Here is a 20,486-nt window from a genome sequence, read left to right on the forward strand (position 1 = left end):
GTATTTTTAGCCGAAATAACTACCACGTATAGTAAGGCGTTTTTAGCCTGAAAAAAAAGACTAGGAAGAGTAAGGTGTTTTTAGCCGAAAAAAACGACCATGTACTGTATAGTAAGTAGTGGCGGTTCTGGATCAATTTCACTAAGGGGGCCGGGCTGGGGCCAGGGGTTTTGATGGGGGGGCACATTCAACCCAGGGCTAAAAAGACAGATTCAACATCTTACATGACTTTTTATTTCTTCAAACTTTGAAATTGTAGTCATAACATTACAGTGATGAGAAAAAAACAGTATTAGGAGGGCTAAAATGTCTGCAAGCGTAACAATACACCGTGTCCATCTGTTGAGAATATTCAAGCCAGGGGATATGGTACCAGCCTGCCGGGTACAAAAATTGCAAATACACTGAAGCTAGATGTTTTACATGCATATAATTATCCAAATTTTAAAAGGCAATGTCTTATATATTGATCCTGTTAAATAAAAATAAAAAGGGAGACTAAAAAATTTACACACGCGCGCACGTCGTGGTAAGTTCCTTCTCTGCGGACTGCTTCTCATTTCCCGCTCATTTTTAAGTGGTGCAGCGCACTAAAGGGTCCCACGAGAATGTTAAATCACGGACTTTGGTCCACTTTTCGCATCGGCGACTCGGTGCGACTGCGTAATCTACGTTCGGAGGGGGGGGGCAGAATCAGTGCTACAGGGGCACTGGCCTCCGTTGGCCCTCCCCCAGAACCGCCACTGATAGTAAAGCGTTTTTCGACACAAAAAAAACAACCACGTATAGTAAGGTGTTTTTAGCCGAAAAAACGACCATGCATAGTCAGGCGTTTTTTGCCGGAAAAAAACAAAAATGAAGAGTAAGGTGTTTTTAGCCGGAAAAAACCGACCATGTATAGTAAGGCATTTTTAGACGAAAAAAAATGACCACGTGTAGTAAGGTGGTCGTATTTTTCGGTTATGTCCACGTGCGCGTGTGTTAAATTTGACACACACTTATTGCAAGTCGCCTCTAATTCTTTTTGGGGCAGCCCCCACCTGTGTTGTTGCCGCAACCACCTTTATTACTTTAAGAAGAAGAAATTGTTCAGCGTGATGATGTTTATGTCCTGCTCTCAACCAACCACGAAGGCATGACCAAACATTTCTGTTATTTTGGGGATTTTGGAACTACATTTTGAGCACTTTTTGCTCTTCCTCGGTAGGGGGCAGCACTCAATATTGACCAGCGTAACGCAACTACATTTTAGTAAACGACGAGGAAACAAAAACATGCAAACGCTCGTCAACAGCTTCGCGTTGCGGCTTTCTTCACTTATTTGCATGCTAACATGACGTTGACGTGTCCGGATATCGTAATTTGGGCAGTAAATTGACGTCTTTAAAAACTCATTGAGTTTAGAGTACTCAGTGTTAAGATAGATCAGTAACTTCACTTCTTTACGTTAGCGACGCATTGTCGCTTTTGTTGAACTACAGTATAGCTAGTTTAATCGTACAAATCTCGAAACGTGAAGAGTTACACGTAGTGCTTTTCATTCAACGACGCTGTCTAACAAACGTCTCTTAATTCCCGAGAAAAGTGTTAGCTAATGCTATGTTAGCTTGTTGTCAGGCGTAACGTTCGTGTCATACTTAATAACATGCATAACAAATTGTCTCACGGGGTATGTAAAATCAGATAGTGAAGTTATTCCGTCACAATGGCTGCATTGGGTTTTACCCTTGCCAGAAAACAGGACATTTTCAGCATCGAGGCGTTTGAGTCATCACCTTCCCAAACAAGCAGCACCTCTGGCGGACAAGAGGCCAGACAATTCTATGAAAACCTCCTCCAAGATGATCAAGTGACTTTGAAAAGACAATGTGAACAGAGTCGTCGAAATAAACAAAAGAAGAGGCGATCCAGCAAAAGGGACAGTAGAAGGAGGACTGATACGGACACCGTGGTGGCGCAAAGAGCGGCCGGAGGAGGAGAAGGCACCCGAATAAGAGAGACGTCAGGCGGGTACGTCAACTCTGAAACGTTGTCAGAGCTTCAAGGTCTCAAGCTGCTGCGCTTTGCCCAAGATGGAGACCTCACTGGGCTGAAAGACTTGCTGTCGCAGGGGGTGGACATCAACTTTCAGGTAGGTTACGTTCTTATTAGTAACGAGCGAAGTAACAATATGAACATTACACAAATAACCAACCAGGTGCACGCTCTGATTAAGATTTTGACCGGTTTTGTTTTGAATTTAATAAACATTTTAACAGCAGTTTTTTTGTCGAATAAATTCTAAACAGCAACAACCAAATGGAAGTAATGTTGTTTTCTATGTAGTTAACTTTAATTCGTTTTTTGAGCAACATTTCTTATTATTTCAGTACATGCAATATTTGGCGAAGTCCAAACTTTACTCAATACGGTGTGATAAAGTAAACTACAAGTCTCAAACGGTTGCTGGACGTCCTTCCTCTGGACACGGGCTTCTTCTGGTGTTTCTACTTGAGAGTCACCCAGCTCTATCTGCGACCTGAGTACTGTCTTCAGCAATCACTAACTTCAAGGCTAATTGCCCATTTTTGCTACAGTTCAGGAATAAGTGTACACTCTTCATTGTTTTCCAGGATACATTTTTTTGGACAGGTCTGATGTGCGCAAGCTGGTCGGGACAAAGAGCTGCTGTGAGGTTGCTCCTGGAGCAAGGCGCCGCCTGGGTGGGTGTTGTCGACACTCAGGGCAGGGATGCCAAAGATCTCGCATCGGAGGGTATGTAAACATCCGCCTCATGTTGATTTCATGACATATTTGTCACGTGACCTATCACTCGGCTCCTCCTCAGCGGGCCACAGCGGTGTGTTGGAGGAGCTGGAGAACTACGGCAGGAGTCCAAAGAGACAAACTGACACCAGGTTAGTTAGCCTTCCTTACTGATGTGCGAGAGCTGACCCAGACACCCAAAGACACCTGCACAAAGGGAGGTGATGTTTGTGTATTTTCAAGTGAACCGTCCACAGTGAAAATTACTGTAGAGTGGAGGCGATTGGAACGTTGCCTTTTGTGTGTCCGCAGCTCGGTGCAGCCTCAGCGGTGCGACGTGTGCGGTGTGGACCACACAAGCAGCCTATCATCACATCTCTCCTCCACACTGCATCAGTTCAATATGAAAAGACCCCCACCAAGCCCTTATTACTGTCTCCCTCCCTCCGCCAACGGTTACAAGATGATGCTCAACTGCGGCTGGCAGCCCGGCAGGGGGCTGGGTCCGGAGGGCCGGGGTTCCAAGCGACCTGTGACCACAGTCCTTAAGAGGGACCAGAAAGGCCTCGGCTACGGGGCGAGGGTGAGAGCCAGAGTGACTCACTTCAAAGCGGGGGATCGGAGTGCGGTGAAAGCAGCGCATACAGAGAAAGAGGGGCAGGGACAGAAGGGAACGACCAAAGAGGAAAGTCGGAGGAAAGAACAACAAGAGAAGGACTGGGAAAGGGACTTCCGTGCCTCTTTTTATCTGTGACGCAAACAATGCTTGTGTTATTTCACATTTGTAACACATACAAGAGCTGAAAATGCACGTGTGAGTGAGAGAGAGAAAATAACATTTTATTTTATGCTAATTTAATTTTGGTTGTAGAGTACTCCAATTACAATAAAGGTTTGCAAAGCAATGTTCCGGAATTGGGTGGCAACCAGTTCAGGGTGCCTGAAGTCAGCTGGGATCGGCATCAACACACCTGCGATCCTCATGGGAATGAAGCGATTCAAGTAATGGATGGTTGCTCACATTGAGAAATTTTGCTGAACAGCGTGCTAGCTGAGTTAGCTGCAATGCTCGCTTGTCAAGAACGTGCTTAGCTATCGGAAGAGAAAATTCTGGTAATATGCATCACAAGGAGTCGGAGTAGTAATATCTTAACAGTGGATCACCTTTATTGGTGTTTGACTTACCGGCGCCATGTTTGCAGTTCCTCACTTGGCCGCAGAAACGAGATGGCGTCAAAGTTTCATATGGTGTAGAATAGCGAGCCAACTATGTTTTTTGGTGTAAAATGGCTTGTCATAGTCTTGTATCTATGCTCTTGAACAAGAAGAGACTCAGTCCAGGCATATTTCAGCCGGCATTTCTTCTGTCGAAATAACAGGTAAAAAGTTGATGTTTCTTCACTGTCGCCGGCGTCTATCCTTTTCGTATTTGCTAGCTAACTTCCACTCTTGTTTACTTCTCTCTCTTTCCAACGCAAGATGCTCAAATGTCAATCATCATCACGTGCGTGGCAACTATGACGATTCATATGTGATATGTGGCTGTTCCTGCGGATTACTGTGCTTGATGCTCGCTGTCGTTTAGCTTTAGCAACATTAGCATGCTAGTGGATTAACCTTTAGCCTATCTACTAGGAACTAACGCGATGCTTAAAATCAATATTGTGCGCTTGCTCTTTGCATATTCTGAATGTAGTTGCTGGACAAAAACGTAATTCACAAGAAGTAAACTTCCAGCGTGTTGTCAAGGTCATGTTCTTATACAATATCCGATTAAATACTAAACTATCAATACGTTAAACACGTTTCAGGAATGAATCGATTGCATACATTGTTTAGTGTTTTTAGCTTTATTCACCACGTGAAGCCTCATAAAAGAACTTGAATGGCTGTTTTAAACATAACGTATGGCAGTGGAGAGTGCTTTCTCTTTTAAAAAAACTGTGACAATTACATACATATTACGTGTACATTAATATTTGAATCCTGTAGTGTACATTTTCTATCGTCTACTAGGTGGTGACTCACCACGTGATTAGCGGTGTTGAGGAATGGGAGCTGTCAATTTGCTCTTGGCCCTTCCTTGGTTACAGATTCTTTTATCTCTCTATAAGGTGGAAGAAGACCCAACACCACGTAGTCTTTTCTTCAGTTTATCGCAACGCAACACGAATCGATTCGGGCTCCTGTGAGTCTCAGATTTCATCAGGAAGCCCCGAAGAAACACGTTCATGAGATTATATAGAGACAATATGATAATGAGGGGCGGGGAGGTACGCCTCTCATGCAAATCCCGAAACAAAGAAAGTAACATGTCATCTGACCCGGTGTGGCCGGAGGAAGCCAGGAGCGGTGAGGTGAGACCAGACCACCACTACCCCCCATTTGGTGCGATGGCAGGAACAAAGATACCGGAGATAACAGCTCCTCTAAAACATGTCCCGCGGAGGGGGGCCCCAGAAGTGGTGGGGGCCGAGGGCACTAAAGTTGATTGTAATAACATTGAGCAGGAAATACCTTCAACCGCATTTGTACATTGTTTCTTTCAGTGTCTGAACAAACACAACCAACAGGAAGGAACAACACCATAACCAAGTAAAAAGCAGAAATAAGGAAGATCAAGCAAAGTTCGATTTTGATATGATGACAAAGTATAGACCACTGCTGCTGGTCACAGATCTTGAGATTAGGGTTCCTCTTTGAGGGCACTTGAGAGCCTTCAGGGACTTTCATGAGGAAGTGGAGGCAATAAAAGCCCTTGGGGGGCTGTTAATTAACCAAAGGGAGATGGGCTCTAAACTTCAAAGTACATCCTTTTTAACTACTTCAGCAGATGTTCGGGAGAGAGACTAGTGTCAATAGTTCTCATACCAAGATGAAATTCAACAATGTTCTACTACTACTTCTAGCGGAATAATTCCTTAACAATCCCTCTCTTGATCACAATTAATATTGTGATCACAAAACTTCGGTGTCAAACTCCGTCGTCAAAGCGGAACGACCAATTCTGTCTTGTGCAAAGCATCATCAAACAAACTACAGCCGGAAATAACCGTCTCAGTGAAGCCTGACATTAGTGCCCACATTAGTAGAAATAGAGACCAAAATAACCAGTATAATCAGGAAGATATGTTATTAGTTCTGGGCCCCCTGAGAACTTTGTCTTGGTTTCACGTCCAGTCGTCCTTCCGAAGGTCACTTTTGAAGTTGGAGACGCTTCTTGGGGCTGACGCATTCCTTCTCGGTAGACAGCGTGATGGGTCCTTTCTGTCACTCTGCGTGGTCCCATTCATCTCGGCTGGTGCCCCTTCCGCTGTAGGACCCCCAGATACACATGCTCGGGATACGTCTGTGGTCTCGGGGTGGTCACCCAGGAGTCTCGTCCGCTCCTGAAAATAGGAGACGAGAACACTCAATGACTCCTTGTCTGCTTCATGGCGAAGCGTTTGTTGAAGAGCTCCCGGGTCCATGGATTGCCATGGAGCGGGGAACTCCTGGTCATGTCCCATCTTAAAAGGTGTGAGACCCGTGGTGGACCTCATGGTGAAAGCGCAAGTGGTAGCGCCTCATCCCAATCCGATTTCTCTGAGGTCATCACCATCTGAGTTTTTGATATACAGTAAGCCTCTGATACGTTGGTTCGAGCTTACCTTGAATTGCAGATGAAAAAACCCATGCCTCCCGAATTGGAGTCTTCAATTTAGTTGCCGACGGGACTGGACGTCCATCAATTTCATGCCGATACAAACCAGTCTCATCCCTGGCCACCCGGTTAGTTCTTCTCCTCCGGGATACCCTCTCTTGGTCTGAAATAAGGTTGTTAGTTTGGAAAACATACAATTTCCCATTTTTGATTCCACTTCCATCACTAAAGATCAAGTCGTCTTCTGCTGTCTCTTTAGTCATCTAGTCTGCTTTGTCATTCCTTACTTTTACGTGGGAAAAGCCCTTCTAATATGTGTCCTGCATTTAATAACTACTTCTTTTGGTTTTAGCAGAGCCTCTCTAAGTTTTTTGTTTCTTTGTTTTTTCTTCACTATGTTGAATCGATGTTCCTGTGGCAGTTTTTGAAATTTTTTATTGTAAACATTTGCCTCATGCTGCCGCATATCTGATGCATGCTGAATATTTTTGTTCAATTGGGTCCAATTGCCTGCTGACGTATGTCAAAATTCATCAAAATTGGTCTTTTACTTCCCTGTTGTTCACGTTCCTGCCATTCACATTCCCCTCTCTTTTCTGAAAAAGAACCACAGAAACAGAACCTTCTTTTTCAGAAACATCTAAGTAAATCAGCTAGACCAGGCTGCACAAAAGAAACCGGCATCGCTGTACCTTCTGATGTGTTCAGTCTCCCCAAAAATATAAAGGCAGTGCGCATTGTAATTTTCACATGCGATAGTTTGAAACCGCAAAAAGCCAAACGTCAAAGGAGCCACCTTGCGGCTTCCAAACAGCAAATCTTAGATGATGCATCGATAAGAACATTACCATGCCGAATATGTACAACGCCATCCGTAGGTCGGAAAGAGTAGATTAGGTGTTTAAGCACTTGAATAAAAATTCCAGAAGACAAAATCGAATACGTGGGCCAACCGAGTGTAGTAAAACTTAACTCCAAGGTGAGAGAATGAGAAAATTCCCTATACGATTCTGAAAGAGGTATATGGAAAAAACCTTAGCCAAATCGATTACAAAAAATGTGTACGAATGAGAATTGTTGGATATTTGAGTAGACGGCAAAAAGTATGAGCGGCGCGGCCATGTCAGGCCTAGATACCAGTCAATGAGATGAGATCCTCTGACAGGTCCACTCTGGCTGCCACACCCTTCAGGACCTACAATAATTGAGGAGGAGGGAACATTAAATAAATTGCCTTGTGTTTCACCCAACCAGGCCATGCGACAAATTTCAATCTCTAGTTTGTCAAAAGCATTGTGCAGTGGGAAGGACCGATCAGCGGATGGTAAGGTCATATGGAGGAAGTCTAAGGAGACCAAAGCCGATACTGTTGGAAGACAGAGTTCAGTGGTGGGTCATCGGCTGACTTTAGCAATAGTCAGTCTTGTATCAGCCTGCATTGGGAGCGAGCGTAGTCCAGCATGTTCAAGTTCATGACAGTCTTTCAGTGAGGCCAGCAGTGATCCCTATTGTTGGGGATTCGGGTACCCATGGAGCAGATGGGTATTGTCCATTTGGAGGTGCAGTATCCTGTCATTGTTGTTGGTTTTGCGGAGGAGGAGTCAGAGCTTGTTGATCATAGCCTGATTGACGAACAGGTGGGTGCCGGCGGTGCGGGCATTTCCTTGTCCAATGATTCACATCACCACAAATGAAACAGCCAGCTTGGCTCCCGTGACTTCCTCGTCCACGCCCACCTTCCCGTCTCAGACCTCCCCCCAGCCATGCGTCTCGGCCCTGCCTTGTGGGCAGGCCGTAATGTTGAGGTGTGGCTTGGAGCTGCGGTGTGGGTGTGATCAGCCGTGGTGGAGCCTGTTGAGAGACACTGATTGACATTTGATTAGATCTCCCAAGTTTCTCTTTTTTGCATGCATTACTGGAGGCTCTCTTAGCCTCTTGTATTTGTGAATTCAAAAAGTTGTTCTGTAGCTTGGATGTTTTCTCAGTCTCTTCCTCGGCTCTCATTCGAGATTGCTGCACATAATATAGGAAATGAGTTCGCCAATTCACGTCATCTGAAGTGGGGAGAGTGAGAGAGTTAGTCATCATTTTCTGCACATCAGACGGACAACCCCCCAGCACTGCTTGCCTGAACAAAGCCTGATTCAATGGATGACTATTGGGGTCCTGTCCTGTGACAGTCACCCAAGCATCCATACAATTAACCAAATAAGTCATTGGGTGTACCTCAGATAGCAATTCAAACGCCAGTTGTTGTGAAGGACCCCATGTTGTTGCATAAAGGGAACTCAGCGCGTCTGATTTTCTATCATTCAACCTAGTCAATTTGCAAGAGACTATTCCCTCTAAAAGGTCCGTAATCTCTTTGGGTAAATACTTACTCTTAAGCCAGTCTATCGCCCACAACTGTATGTCATAGTCAATTTTAGGCAAATCCAGCAACATTTGCCTCGTCAATTCAGTCTCCTTAGTTACAAAAGTGGTTGCATCCCAAACACTCATGCTTTCATTATCCTGTTTAATTTGCATACATTTTTCTACTTTTACCAATTGTTTATGAACCACCCTGGGCAGATCAGGGGGAAGCTTGGCACACAAGGGATTCAGGTGGGGGCCAGTCAAATGGCCAGTATGCCTTACCCCCCTTCCTGTAGGTTTGTGCTTACAGACTTGCCTGTGGAGCCTACACAATGATTAAAGTGCCCCTCTGTTAAGACGTTTATAAAATTTTTTTTTTTTTTTTTTTAATTCACTCAATATCTGTAACCCTCACAACAGTGTCTGCGATTGTGATGAATATAGACACGTTTTCGTGTCTATGGTGAGCTCAGGTCTCTCTGCCTGCAGATTGACCTTCCGCTCCAATTTCTTCTGCCTTGTCTATGTACAAGTGACCACTCGGCGCCTGTAATGAGGTCATAATTTTAGCGCTCGTCACCTCATGCGGTGAAGGAGGCATCCTCGCTGCCTTGTTTATCATAACTTTGTCGAGTTACTTTGGTTATATATTTTTTTCTTTTTCCAATGTCGAAGGCAGTGGTCAAACTGCCCATGAAATGCAATATATAGAAGAACCTCTACTTGTCAACTTGACCCTCTCTTGTCCCCTCGCATATCAACCACATCATATTATCATCTTAGAAACATCCACCGGCTCCGCTCTTTCCTCACTCCTCACATTCAAAGCCATCCATAACCTAGCCCCTCCATACCTATCTGACCTCATCCACATTCCTACACTTGTCCGCTCTTTTCGTTCCTACTCCTCTCTCCTTCTCTCTGCCCCCCCTGCTCGTCTCGTCACCATGGGAAACAGAGCCTTCAGTTGATCTGCTCCCCAGCTCTGGAACACACTCCCCGCTGACCTTCGTAATACAGACTCATTAACACATTCTAAATTCCGCCTCAAAACACATCTGTTTGGACAAGCCTATTCACTCGGATCATAAAGCCATTATTCTTTCTGTTGTTGTATTTTTTCTTATTTTATTTGATGTTGATCTTAACATAGTATTCGTGATTTTAACTGCTTGTTGTAAGGTGTCCCTGAGTTCATAAAAAGACCGCCACAAATAAAACGTATCATCATTATAATATCATTATTATAGCTCAAATTGAATACACTTAGTTTTTTCTTTTTATATTTCAAACTATTGTCTTATTCTTACAATTTATTCTTAAGACCTTGTTTTCTCGCTTTACTTACCCCTCTGCGCAGTGCATTCGCCCTTTTCTCTCTCTGCGCAATGCATTCGCCTTCCTTTCTTTCCTACTTACCACCAGACGGTATTTCAACTGTTTTCTTGCCTTCAGGCGTTCCGTCCATCTTACAGTTCACCATGTTTTTATAATACTCACCGTCCAATATACTCCCTTATGGACCGTGTGACGTCACGTAATTCTCCAATTGTAACAATGGAGCTGTCCCTAACTTGCCCTAAATGTACAGCTGTTTACTCAGACCGCGATCTCCAGTCGTCAGTCCTACAACAATTTAACAGCATCCAGAATAATACAAATTACCTGGACCTGCCTCAGCAATTAACCACTAATTTTTTAAATGCCTACGAACTCAGTATGGTCTTTGCTCGTCAGCTACTAGCCAAACCTACGACTCAGCGGTTCTACCTAATTTAAACCGCCTACGTGGTGCCTCAATAACTGTGCCAATTCAGTTATCTACGACTCAGTGGCAAAGTTTGGACGGTATATTGTTTTGAATATACCTCACACCTATACCTTAATTCCTTTTTCCTGTACAGTACTTCATTTTACTCAGACCGCGATCTCCAGTCGTCAGTCCTACGAACTCATTATCAATTTGTTATTTGCCACCTACAAGACCCAATTACTATACTTGGTTCAACACATTCAGGTTCAGAGCAGTTTGATTTGATCGGTCCTTATTGGACATAAGCCGAATCTTGACACTTTGCCCGTAATAACAGGAACAGGTGTGTCTTACCTGGTTATAGTGGAGCGCTCCTTGGTTACTGCCTGAGTCTGAAGGTCCTGAAACCGGTGTCAGTCTTTTTCCAGAGAGATCCTGTTCGTGACGCCATTTGTTGAGGAATGGGAGCTGTCAATTTGCTCTTGGCCCTTCCTTGGTTACAGATTCTTTTATCTCTCTATAAGGTGGAAGAAGACCCAACACCACGTAGTCTTTTCTTCAGTTTATCGCAACGCAACACGAATCGATTCGGGCTCCTGTGAGTCTCAGATTTCATCAGGAAGCCCCGAAGAAACACGTTCATGAGATTATATAGAGACAATATGATAATGAGGGGCGGGGAGGTACGCCTCTCATGCAAATCCCGAAACAAAGAAAGTAACATGTCATCTGACCCGGTGTGGCCGGAGGAAGCCAGGAGCGGTGAGGTGAGACCAGACCACCACTACCCCCCATTTGGTGCGATGGCAGGAACAAAGATACCGGAGATAACAGCTCCTCTAAAACATGTCCCGCGGAGGGGGGCCCCAGAAGTGGTGGGGGCCGAGGGCACTAAAGTTGATTGTAATAACATTGAGCAGGAAATACCTTCAACCGCATTTGTACATTGTTTCTTTCAGTGTCTGAACAAACACAACCAACAGGAAGGAACAACACCATAACCAAGTAAAAAGCAGAAATAAGGAAGATCAAGCAAAGTTCGATTTTGATATGATGACAAAGTATAGACCACTGCTGCTGGTCACAGATCTTGAGATTAGGGTTCCTCTTTGAGGGCACTTGAGAGCCTTCAGGGACTTTCATGAGGAAGTGGAGGCAATAAAAGCCCTTGGGGGGCTGTTAATTAACCAAAGGGAGATGGGCTCTAAACTTCAAAGTACATCCTTTTTAACTACTTCAGCAGATGTTCGGGAGAGAGACTAGTGTCAATAGTTCTCATACCAAGATGAAATTCAACAATGTTCTACTACTACTTCTAGCGGAATAATTCCTTAACAGCGGAAAGGTTGGGCAGCTACTCAAGAGACTCACCATTTGTATACATACAGCAAGCAATTAACAAAGAGACGATCACATCTCCCCATTAATACTTATGAGGAGGCATTGTCATTTCATGTCGACAGGACTGTACCAGACTTTGGATGGAGTCAGCATCCCGTTTGTCTTTTTGTGCCGTCACAACAAGTGACTGCACGTTGACGCATCAGTGGGACCACAGACAGGACAACAATGGTCAAGTACTTTACTACCAAATGTGACATTAATGCCGCCTGGGATCATGTCGTGTCGGCATTTTGGCAGCGCTATCCCAATCCCTTCAGGTAACACAAGACACCGTCGTATCAAGTCATTTGTACGTTTAAGCGCTTGAAGCGTCATCGTTGTTGTCCAGCACTCACGTTCTCACGGAGGACGTCGTGTACCGCGAAGTGACCACAGACCACAGGCTCCTCTCCAGACGTCTGCTCACCAAGACCAACCGGCTGCCTCGATGGGCCGAGCGCTTCTTCCCTGCTGGAATGTCGCGCTCCGTGTACATTGTGGAGGACACCATCGTGGACCCGATCAGCCGCAGTCTGACAACCTATACGTGGAACCTCAACCACACAACTCTCATGGTCAGAAGGCCTTTCTTGCTTTGTATGCGAGATCTGCGTTAATATTGTAGAACAACTTCATCCATTTGGCAATTTAAAATGTGTCCCAGACACTGAAAAAAAAAAAGTTAAAAAAATTCGGCAAATCAAATGAAGAAAATAAAAAGAGTGATTAAAAAAATACTCGTCTGCCATACAAAAGAAGGAAGGTTTAGTTATTGTCGTTAACTTAATTGCACAATACTTATTGTGACCTTATTTTAATGTTTCACTCAACAAAATACCGGAACAACAAAGTTAAATTATTTTGTTGTACAGCACACTCAAATCATTAGGGGTTCATGTCAAAAGATGAGTATGAAACAAACGTTCAGAACTCTAGCTTTTATACAATGGTATTTACATCGGGATGTATTTTTTTTGTTTGTTTGTTTTTTCAATTGAGCAAAATTATTGGAACGGACATTGTTAAATTAACTGAAAGTGACTAACATTTAATATTAAGTGGCATAACCCTCACTTGCATCAAGCCTGCGACCCTTTTGACTTTAGCAGAATGTTGTATTCTTCAGTTGAAATACTTTTCCAGGCCTTTCTGCTGCCCTTTTTAAGTTCTGGACTTTTTCTTTTTTTTTTCAGTAACATTTGAATTTGAACAGTCATATCTAGTTCTCAAGTTAATTAACTTCCATGAAACTTAACATGTGAAAACCTTATCATACAGGGAAGATTTCCAATAGTGGCCTCTAGGTGGCAGTAATGGCCATTTTTACAGGTGCATGTCAAAAGTGTTTGTCGGACTTGTCTTTTTCTGTGTTCCCTCGCCAGTCTGTGGAGGAGCGATGTGTTTTCCGAGACTCGGCAGAACAGCCGGGCGTCACCCAGCTGAAACGAGAGGCCTGGATCACCTCCGGCATTTACGGCTTCTCCAGACCCATCCAGGTGCCTGCGTGTCTTTTTGTTGCTTTTATTTACAGCGAGGTCATAAGCACGTGCGTAAAACTACACGTTATTTGGATTGTTGACACGCAGTCAGCGGGTTTGAAAGTCCAAGTGAATTGTTCTCCGCGGGAGCATAACAATCCTTCAGACGTTCAAAACAGGAAGTTGTGTCCTTCATATCTGTCTTCCATGTAAAGCCGTTTCCTGTCCCCCACCCCCCAACCCCCCTGTCCGCCGCACTCAGGAGTTTGGATTGGCGCGCTTCAAAAGCAACCAAGTGAGAGCCATGAAAGGACTGGAATACGCGCTGTCGAACCTTCAAGGTGGGTTCGCGTAACGAAATGCAGTTAAAAAAAACCGACACACAGCGTCTAATTGGGAAACATTACTGGAGGAAAAACTCCTCGTTCGTCCAGTCGAAGAGTGAGCGATTGGTACTAGTGCAAGGGTGTCAAACTATTTTATTTTTTTTTGCGGACCATTTCGGAGTTGCGGCTTCCCTCGGAGGGCCGATGCAAAATCTCAACGTTATTTATTACCCGTGACAGTTTGACATTACGGTACAGATTCCAGCAAGGACCATGAGAGTTGACGCACATGATTTGCTCCCGCGGGTCACATAAAATGACTCGGCAGGCCGGATCTGGCCCCCGAGCCTTGACTTTGACACCTATGTTCTAGTGAGTACAAGTAGGTAGTTTCACACAGCATTTTTTGGACGGCGCAAACGTGAATGTGAGGATATTTCCTAACCATCAAGTCAAATGTTCGATGCGAGTGCATGGAGGAGGCGGCCAGTGAAGGGCAGTGCAGTCAACCACAATTTCAATCACTTTTTTTTTTAATTCATCCACTGTGTATTAGATACTGTGCAAAACACCCGAAATAACAGCGCGTGTCGAGATAGTCCAGTGAAACATCCCTGTGAAATGTCATCGCCAATTCATTCATACTGCTGGGTCAAAAGTAACCCAAAATTGGATGATATAGCTCACCCAGTGCTAGCTAATGCTAATTTATTGGGTGGAGGATTTCACATTGGGTCAAGGTTTTGAAACAATGAAGCGTAACCCCCCCACACCCCCACTCCACACACACACACACACAAACCTATGAGTTACAGCGAGCAAAAAGCGGTTGAGCCAGTTGTCAGTCTAGCTGTGGTGACGAATCATGCTAATTTCATCGCTGACATTTTCAAGGAATATTGAATTTACTTAAACAGTCAGAGATGGCTCCAGGTTTTTTTTCTCTTCCAGCGCTAAAGTGGCTTGACTGATACACGGGGGGAGGAGATGTTCTAAATATATTTTTGAATATCAAATAAGATCCTGGAGGGGCTTAACTGAGGCTACACAGATTTCGGACGGGGCTGTCGCACCCCTAGCCCCGGTGTAGTGCCTGATCTGCATTCCATTTATTTATTTAAGAAGCTGTGACCAATATTTCCTCACACGTAGCTAAAATGTATGTGTGAATTTGGTACACCTTCGTATTATTCAGAAAAACAAATACAAATACATGTTTTTTGAACTAGCTGTTTGGGGCCCAACCAAAGTGGGTACCCGATCTGTTGTAGCGGCATGTTCTCCAACATGGCGGGTGCTTTCAGGTCAGCTCAGACAGGAATAGAATGCAACGTGTCTGAAACTGGCGTCAAAGTCATACCCAGCGTTTTTGGTTTTGTGCATTTGCGTGTACGCAGGAGAGACGCTGCAACGGCTGCTTCGGGGATCGGTGAAGGAAACCTCCGATGTGGCGATGGGAGCCCCTCAGAGCCTGACCTCTACCGCTTCGACCACGCAGAACCCGCAGCATTACGTCTGACGGAGGAGTGATTGAAGGATCACAAAACCTCTCTTCTCCTTCGTCATCCAGTTTGAAGGGTCTGGAAGGTTTGGACCAGCAGCGCATTTCACCGCGGCAACCATCATTTCAGCACAGTATCATAAGCTACAATTTTCTCTTTTGATGGTGAATGATCATTCTTCCTTCGTACTTTGTGATATTGTTTCCCCACTTTTGAATGTCTTAAAAAAACAAACACATCTGACGTCACAAAAGCATGCGGCGACGGCAATCAACCCGCACGCAAAGTCGTTTGCTCATTATTTACTTATGCCTGAAAAAAACACTTTCGCCGAGTGGCTGTCCAAGGCTGGAATCCTTTTTACACAGCACGAGAAAAAAGTGAAAAATGATGCACACGGGCGACGGTCCTGGTGCATCGAGGCCTGCTGATGTCATTACGATGGCACATATCAATGACTGCAAAGATGTAATGGTCACAGGCAAAATTGTTGCTGGTCATGACCGGTTTTGCAAATGAATTATGTTTGTGTAGGCTATTTAGGGTATTGAGAATCTACTGTCGATCGACTTGGTCTTTTCTTTCATCTTGCCCTTTTAATAAAAGTGGGTCATTTTTGGAGGTTTCGTGTTGGGGCTGAAATGCTTTAAAAACGCTGGAATTTCGATGTTGGTCAATGTTTAAAAAGGTGTTCAGTTTTTCACAAGGATTAATGTCATGTATTTCTTTCACAGTAAAAAAAAAATTGAGGGAGAAATTGAATAAAATGTGCATACATATGTGTTTTCGTTACATTCCCTACACAGGATTTAAATTATATAAAACATTGATGGAAAACGTCATTTGTTTTTTAAAGGACCTTTTCTAAGAATAAAGGCATGGCAAAAGAAGTTATATTGTGAGGGGAAACAATATAAAGTCACGGAAAATGACAATTTCTCACAAATCCGTGAGAAGTGAGCTGTGCAACCAAGTCTTGTGAGGGATGAAATTGGATTTTTTATGAAAGAATAGCCCAAAATATTCAACAAAAATCAAATAAATTGACACCAAGACAATAATGAAGAGAGGTGACGTTTTAAGTATAAAACATTGTAATTATATCACAATGAGAACGTACACATTATACCTTCAAGTGTTTGCTCAAATGTAGCCAGCACCAGGTACTCGTGCACACGCACACACTCGCGCGCACACAGTCAATCATGCATCCACGCACACACACACACGCACACAAACGTTTTATAACATCTCGTTGAACGCATAATACACATTTGCTATCAGGAACATCCTCACAGGTCTCTGGCACAGAACGCTACCCCGACTAGCAAACCGCCGAAACACTCCTACGGGCGAGTGAACCGCCAGTGCGGAGTCAACATTTTGGGACTTGGCGAAGTCGTTTGAGCGGAGAACAAAGTTGTTTGAATGTATCCGTCGGGCGAACATATCTGGTCAAACATCAAGTAAATACTTCAAATAAAGTACTTCTGTTCCTACGTGTGTTTTGACAAGCGCGTTCAACCAAATTTTACGAAATGCATCCCAACAATTATATGGTTACGTTAAAAGGTTTCATGAGGACGTTCGAATGACTTCGCTAAGTCGTCCAGTCGACTTTGCACGATGTTTGAGCGGCAATAGTCAACTCAAAAGTGTTTACTCCACTTTGGCGGTTTCATATGCAAGCGTGGAATCCAAATCTTTTGACTGGAAAATACATTAGAACGCACTTGCGAATAAATACGTTCAAACGTAGTTGCAGGCTAAATGCTAGCACGTTGCCATAATGCTATGATGCACGTGTTTTTTCTTTTAGCATTTGGCAATGCGTTCAAAAATTAAATAAGCGTTCGTTCATAGTTTCACGGTTGTCTGTAGGGCCAACATTTTTTTAAAAACGCCACGCTGGCAGCTCCAAGCTTCCATAGTTTTTCACGCTCGCGCGTGCACACCCCGTCTCCTCTTCGGTGTCCTCTGTTCATATTTCAATCTACTCGAAAGGCTGCTCCCCTTTAAAGCTACTCAGAATTACAAACATTTGACAAGCTACTCGAGCACGGCGAGGGTGTTCAAAAGTGACTTTTGTATTTGGCAGGAATATTGATTTTGACAGCACGGTGCACAGGAGACGACGAATGTTCATCATCGGGGTCACACTGTGTTTTGCGTTCAATCTCTGTGCAAGAGCGACACTACACTAAGCTGTCACAGCTTCCAATTTGCATTTCCAAGCGGATACAGTGGAGAATCGCTGGCTGATTATGACCGGCATAGTTTCTGTTTTTTAAATTAAATCACACGAAGAAAATACTTTTTTTAAACAAGGCACGTCATGAAAAAGATGTTTTTTCTTGCAATGCTTTTGGTCCTACAATTTAGAACATTTTCCTCAAAAAATTTAACTTGAAACAACACAGGATATTTCTTCAGCATAATTTTAGGACTTTTTGAAATTTTCGGTGTTTTTTTCTTGTATCTTGCCTGTGGTAATTGTCTTTGGCAAACAATTACCACCGAATCATTTTGGTCTAATGGTCTTATCTCACGTGTGGCCCACAAAATCGCCTCACTCACTCCCTCCTCATCCCGACAGGGAGGTCCTGTGCAAGAGATCTTTTTTTAATGCCATTAATATGCCTTTTTTAAATCAAAGTGTATCGCTGCCACATGTTAAAAAAGGCTCAGTATTTATTACAAAAAAATTCAAAGAATCTGAAAATATGCTCCTTCTGGTGTGCACACCTTGACCACCCGGGGGCAGTGTAAGACAGATGGCTGCACTGAGGCGTAATGAAGAATCCCACTGAAGTTCTTGGCATTCCTTGCATCTTTGCAGCAGCTAATGATACTGCGATGCCACGTATCTCATGATTCATAGTAATGTATCAATTACGCTTCAAGCTCATCAATACAGCACTAATATTGGTCGTCCTACCCAGAGGATAAAGAATACATGATTACTGTTGTGTTGTCAGGCAATGACAGGCATACAGTTGCTGAAACATTTGTTTCTTAAAGGATTAAAGCACAGCAATATAGATGCTAATTAGCTTTAGCATTAAGTTAGCAAGGCAGTTGTTTGGCTGCTTTCCAACCACAGGGTGTAAGTGTCTTTGTTTTTAGTTGAACAGTTAACCAGAAATGGGTGTGGCAAGCACCAGCTAGAAGCCTCTTCTTTTTTGGGGGTGGTGGGGGCTGCTGGCTATTTGGCGAAGTGCTAAAAATTGTGACATCAGTTGAACTGAACTCACTGCCACCATACAGATAATAAAAAGAAGAGTTGAGACGATACAACGGGACAGGTGAGCCTGAGAAGGGGGGTAGGGGGCGGGATTCAGAATTCTCCCTCCCTACTGCTTTGTTTGTGTCAATTATTTGAGAGGCAATCGCTTTACTCATCCATTGTGCTTGTTTCTGCTTGAATGGCGGGAGGTCTCACTTGTTTAGAAACTCCACAGATTACCACAAACGTTTCATATGTCATGATTTGATACTGAGCCTTTTTCTTGTGTGTATGTGTGGCAACAATCCACAAGCAAACTTTTTTACACTAACAGACTAAAAAGAACACTACAAATAGTCATGTTTAAATTCTCGACATGAATGTAAACCGTCAAAGACGACAAAAAATTTCATTTTCAGTTTCATTTAAATCTTTTTTTTTTTTGTCTTGGCCCTCCTGCAGTGTTTGAAGAGAGTGCAGATAGGAGGTCGTCAAGAGTTGGTCACCATTAAATGCACCACAGAGTCATAAGCGAAAAAAAAAAAATACAACAAAAAAGCCACCTGCTTGTCTTCCAAGAGAAAACGCAAGTGAAAAAAACTAAACAAAAAACATTCAAAAGAAACAACCCTGGCCGCCCTTGCTAAACGCACACGATGGTCATATTGCTGTGTCAGCGTGGAAGCTAACAAACAAACGCTGATGTTGGGACGTCAGGGAGACGATCACGCCGCAAAGCTGCCATTGGGTCAATTATTCTTTGAATTCGCTCCGCTCCTGGCCACGCCCGCTCAACTAACGCAAAGTCTTTGAAAATAAAACAAAACCAAAAAAAATGTATTCGCATAAAACAAGCTTCAAGCCTGAAAGGTTGCAGCCCCCGGTGGTGACCATTTTTAGGGGAGCCGAAGAGAAGCTGCCGTGGGGCGTTACCAGTGTGGAGGATGGGAGCGACAAGGGTCGGAGGTCGTGGGGGGGGTGGGGGTGCACGGACCTTTTTGGCACGCCCCCTGCTGGTTGGAAGTGTTTTTGGTTGATGTTTGGAGTGGATGGGTGAGAGGGGGCAGTGGCAGGGGAGGCAACCTGAGTGGAGGACCGGGCTTTGGGGGCAGGGGCGGGGTCAAGGCACAGAACACAGCAGGAGAGTGCCCCCTTCCACAAGTCTCTCTCGACATTGATCCATCTTTCCATGACTAAACAAAGCGATACATACACGCAGCGGCCACTACATTAGGTACACCTGCACAATCTAAGGATACTGCATCCATGAGTTGGCCTTTACAGAGATAATAGCTCTCAGTCGCCAGCGGTTTTCATGAAGCCCGATTGCACAGTATCATGTGAGTTGTAATCGTACAAGAAAAATGGCATTTCAAGATGACATTTTAAGTGCGTGAAGTCATTTTTTAGGGGGGGTGTGGGGGTCAATTTAGAAGAAAACTCAGGGAGGGAAAAAGTGAAAAATAACAAGAAAAAAAGTCCCAAGCTTATTAGAATTTCTGTTCAATGTTCGGAAAAGGTCATAACATCATTTGTTGTGAATTTTCTTTTCATATCATGAGAGTCATGTATAGCCCAATTTTGAAGAGAAAAAAATGGATGTATTTTTTTTATGGAACTAAACAAGATAAGCGATCATAAAAACGTTAAATTTTATGGGACAAACAAAAAGTCCGTGCAAGAAATCTTGTGCCATTTCACCAAATAAAACCACTTGGAACAGTATTATCATCTCTGTAAAGGCGTTTGTATTGTATTTGTGTATACATCCATACCAAGTCAGTTTTGCATACTATATATACAAACATAGGTATTTTCCACACTAAAAGGCGCATTGGATTATTAGGCGCACCTTCAATGAATAGCCTATTTTGTCATTTTTTTCATATATTGGACACATCCCATTATAAGATGCAATCTACAATGCATCCACTAGATGCCAACATTACACGACACAACACAACACCCCGATTTATATAATTTATATAGCATTGATCAGATGTCAGTAAAACTTATTTAATAAAGCAGCGACACAGTTCACGTTACCAACAGCAAGTAAAAACATTGACTCG

At 43.6% G+C, this 20,486-nt stretch overlaps 2 protein-coding genes across 2 annotated transcripts; both read left to right on the plus strand.

The window, feature by feature from the left end:
* The first annotated feature begins 1,084 nt into the window (after positions 1–1,084).
* gpank1 (G patch domain and ankyrin repeats 1) lies at positions 1,085–3,604 on the plus strand. Its single transcript, XM_052084727.1, has 4 exons — positions 1,085–2,131; positions 2,613–2,754; positions 2,828–2,897; positions 3,058–3,604. The coding sequence occupies exons 1-4, from the start codon at positions 1,706–1,708 to the stop codon at positions 3,497–3,499; spliced, it is 1,080 nt and encodes a 359-aa protein (XP_051940687.1). The 5' UTR covers positions 1,085–1,705; the 3' UTR covers positions 3,500–3,604.
* A 332-nt stretch (positions 3,605–3,936) lies between these two features.
* prelid1b (PRELI domain containing 1b) lies at positions 3,937–15,967 on the plus strand. Its single transcript, XM_052084740.1, has 6 exons — positions 3,937–4,124; positions 11,963–12,160; positions 12,232–12,457; positions 13,265–13,378; positions 13,623–13,701; positions 15,084–15,967. Exons 2-6 carry the CDS (start codon positions 12,069–12,071, stop codon positions 15,203–15,205), a joined length of 633 nt encoding a protein of 210 aa, XP_051940700.1. The 5' UTR covers positions 3,937–4,124; positions 11,963–12,068; the 3' UTR covers positions 15,206–15,967.
* The last annotated feature ends 4,519 nt before the right edge of the window (positions 15,968–20,486 follow it).

Source organism: Hippocampus zosterae, chromosome 13, assembly GCF_025434085.1.
Source record: "Hippocampus zosterae strain Florida chromosome 13, ASM2543408v3, whole genome shotgun sequence".
Lineage (NCBI taxonomy): Eukaryota > Metazoa > Chordata > Actinopteri > Syngnathiformes > Syngnathidae > Hippocampus > Hippocampus zosterae.

What these genes read in the sequence shown, in the direction of transcription:
- gpank1 (XM_052084727.1), top strand. Translation starts at nt 1,706, where the DNA reads ATGGCTGCATTGGGTTTTACCCTTGCCAGAAAACAGGACATTTTCAGC. An exon ending in GGGTGGACATCAACTTTCAG is followed by an intron (nt 2,132 to 2,612) that starts GTAGGTTACGTT and finishes ATTGTTTTCCAG; the next exon opens with GATACATTTTTTTGGACAGG. An exon ending in CAAAGATCTCGCATCGGAGG is followed by an intron (nt 2,755 to 2,827) that starts GTATGTAAACAT and finishes GCTCCTCCTCAG; the next exon opens with CGGGCCACAGCGGTGTGTTG.
- prelid1b (XM_052084740.1), top strand. Translation starts at nt 12,069, where the DNA reads ATGGTCAAGTACTTTACTACCAAATGTGACATTAATGCCGCCTGGGAT. An exon ending in TCAACCACACAACTCTCATG is followed by an intron (nt 12,458 to 13,264) that starts GTCAGAAGGCCT and finishes TTCCCTCGCCAG; the next exon opens with TCTGTGGAGGAGCGATGTGT. An exon ending in GCTTCTCCAGACCCATCCAG is followed by an intron (nt 13,379 to 13,622) that starts GTGCCTGCGTGT and finishes CGCCGCACTCAG; the next exon opens with GAGTTTGGATTGGCGCGCTT.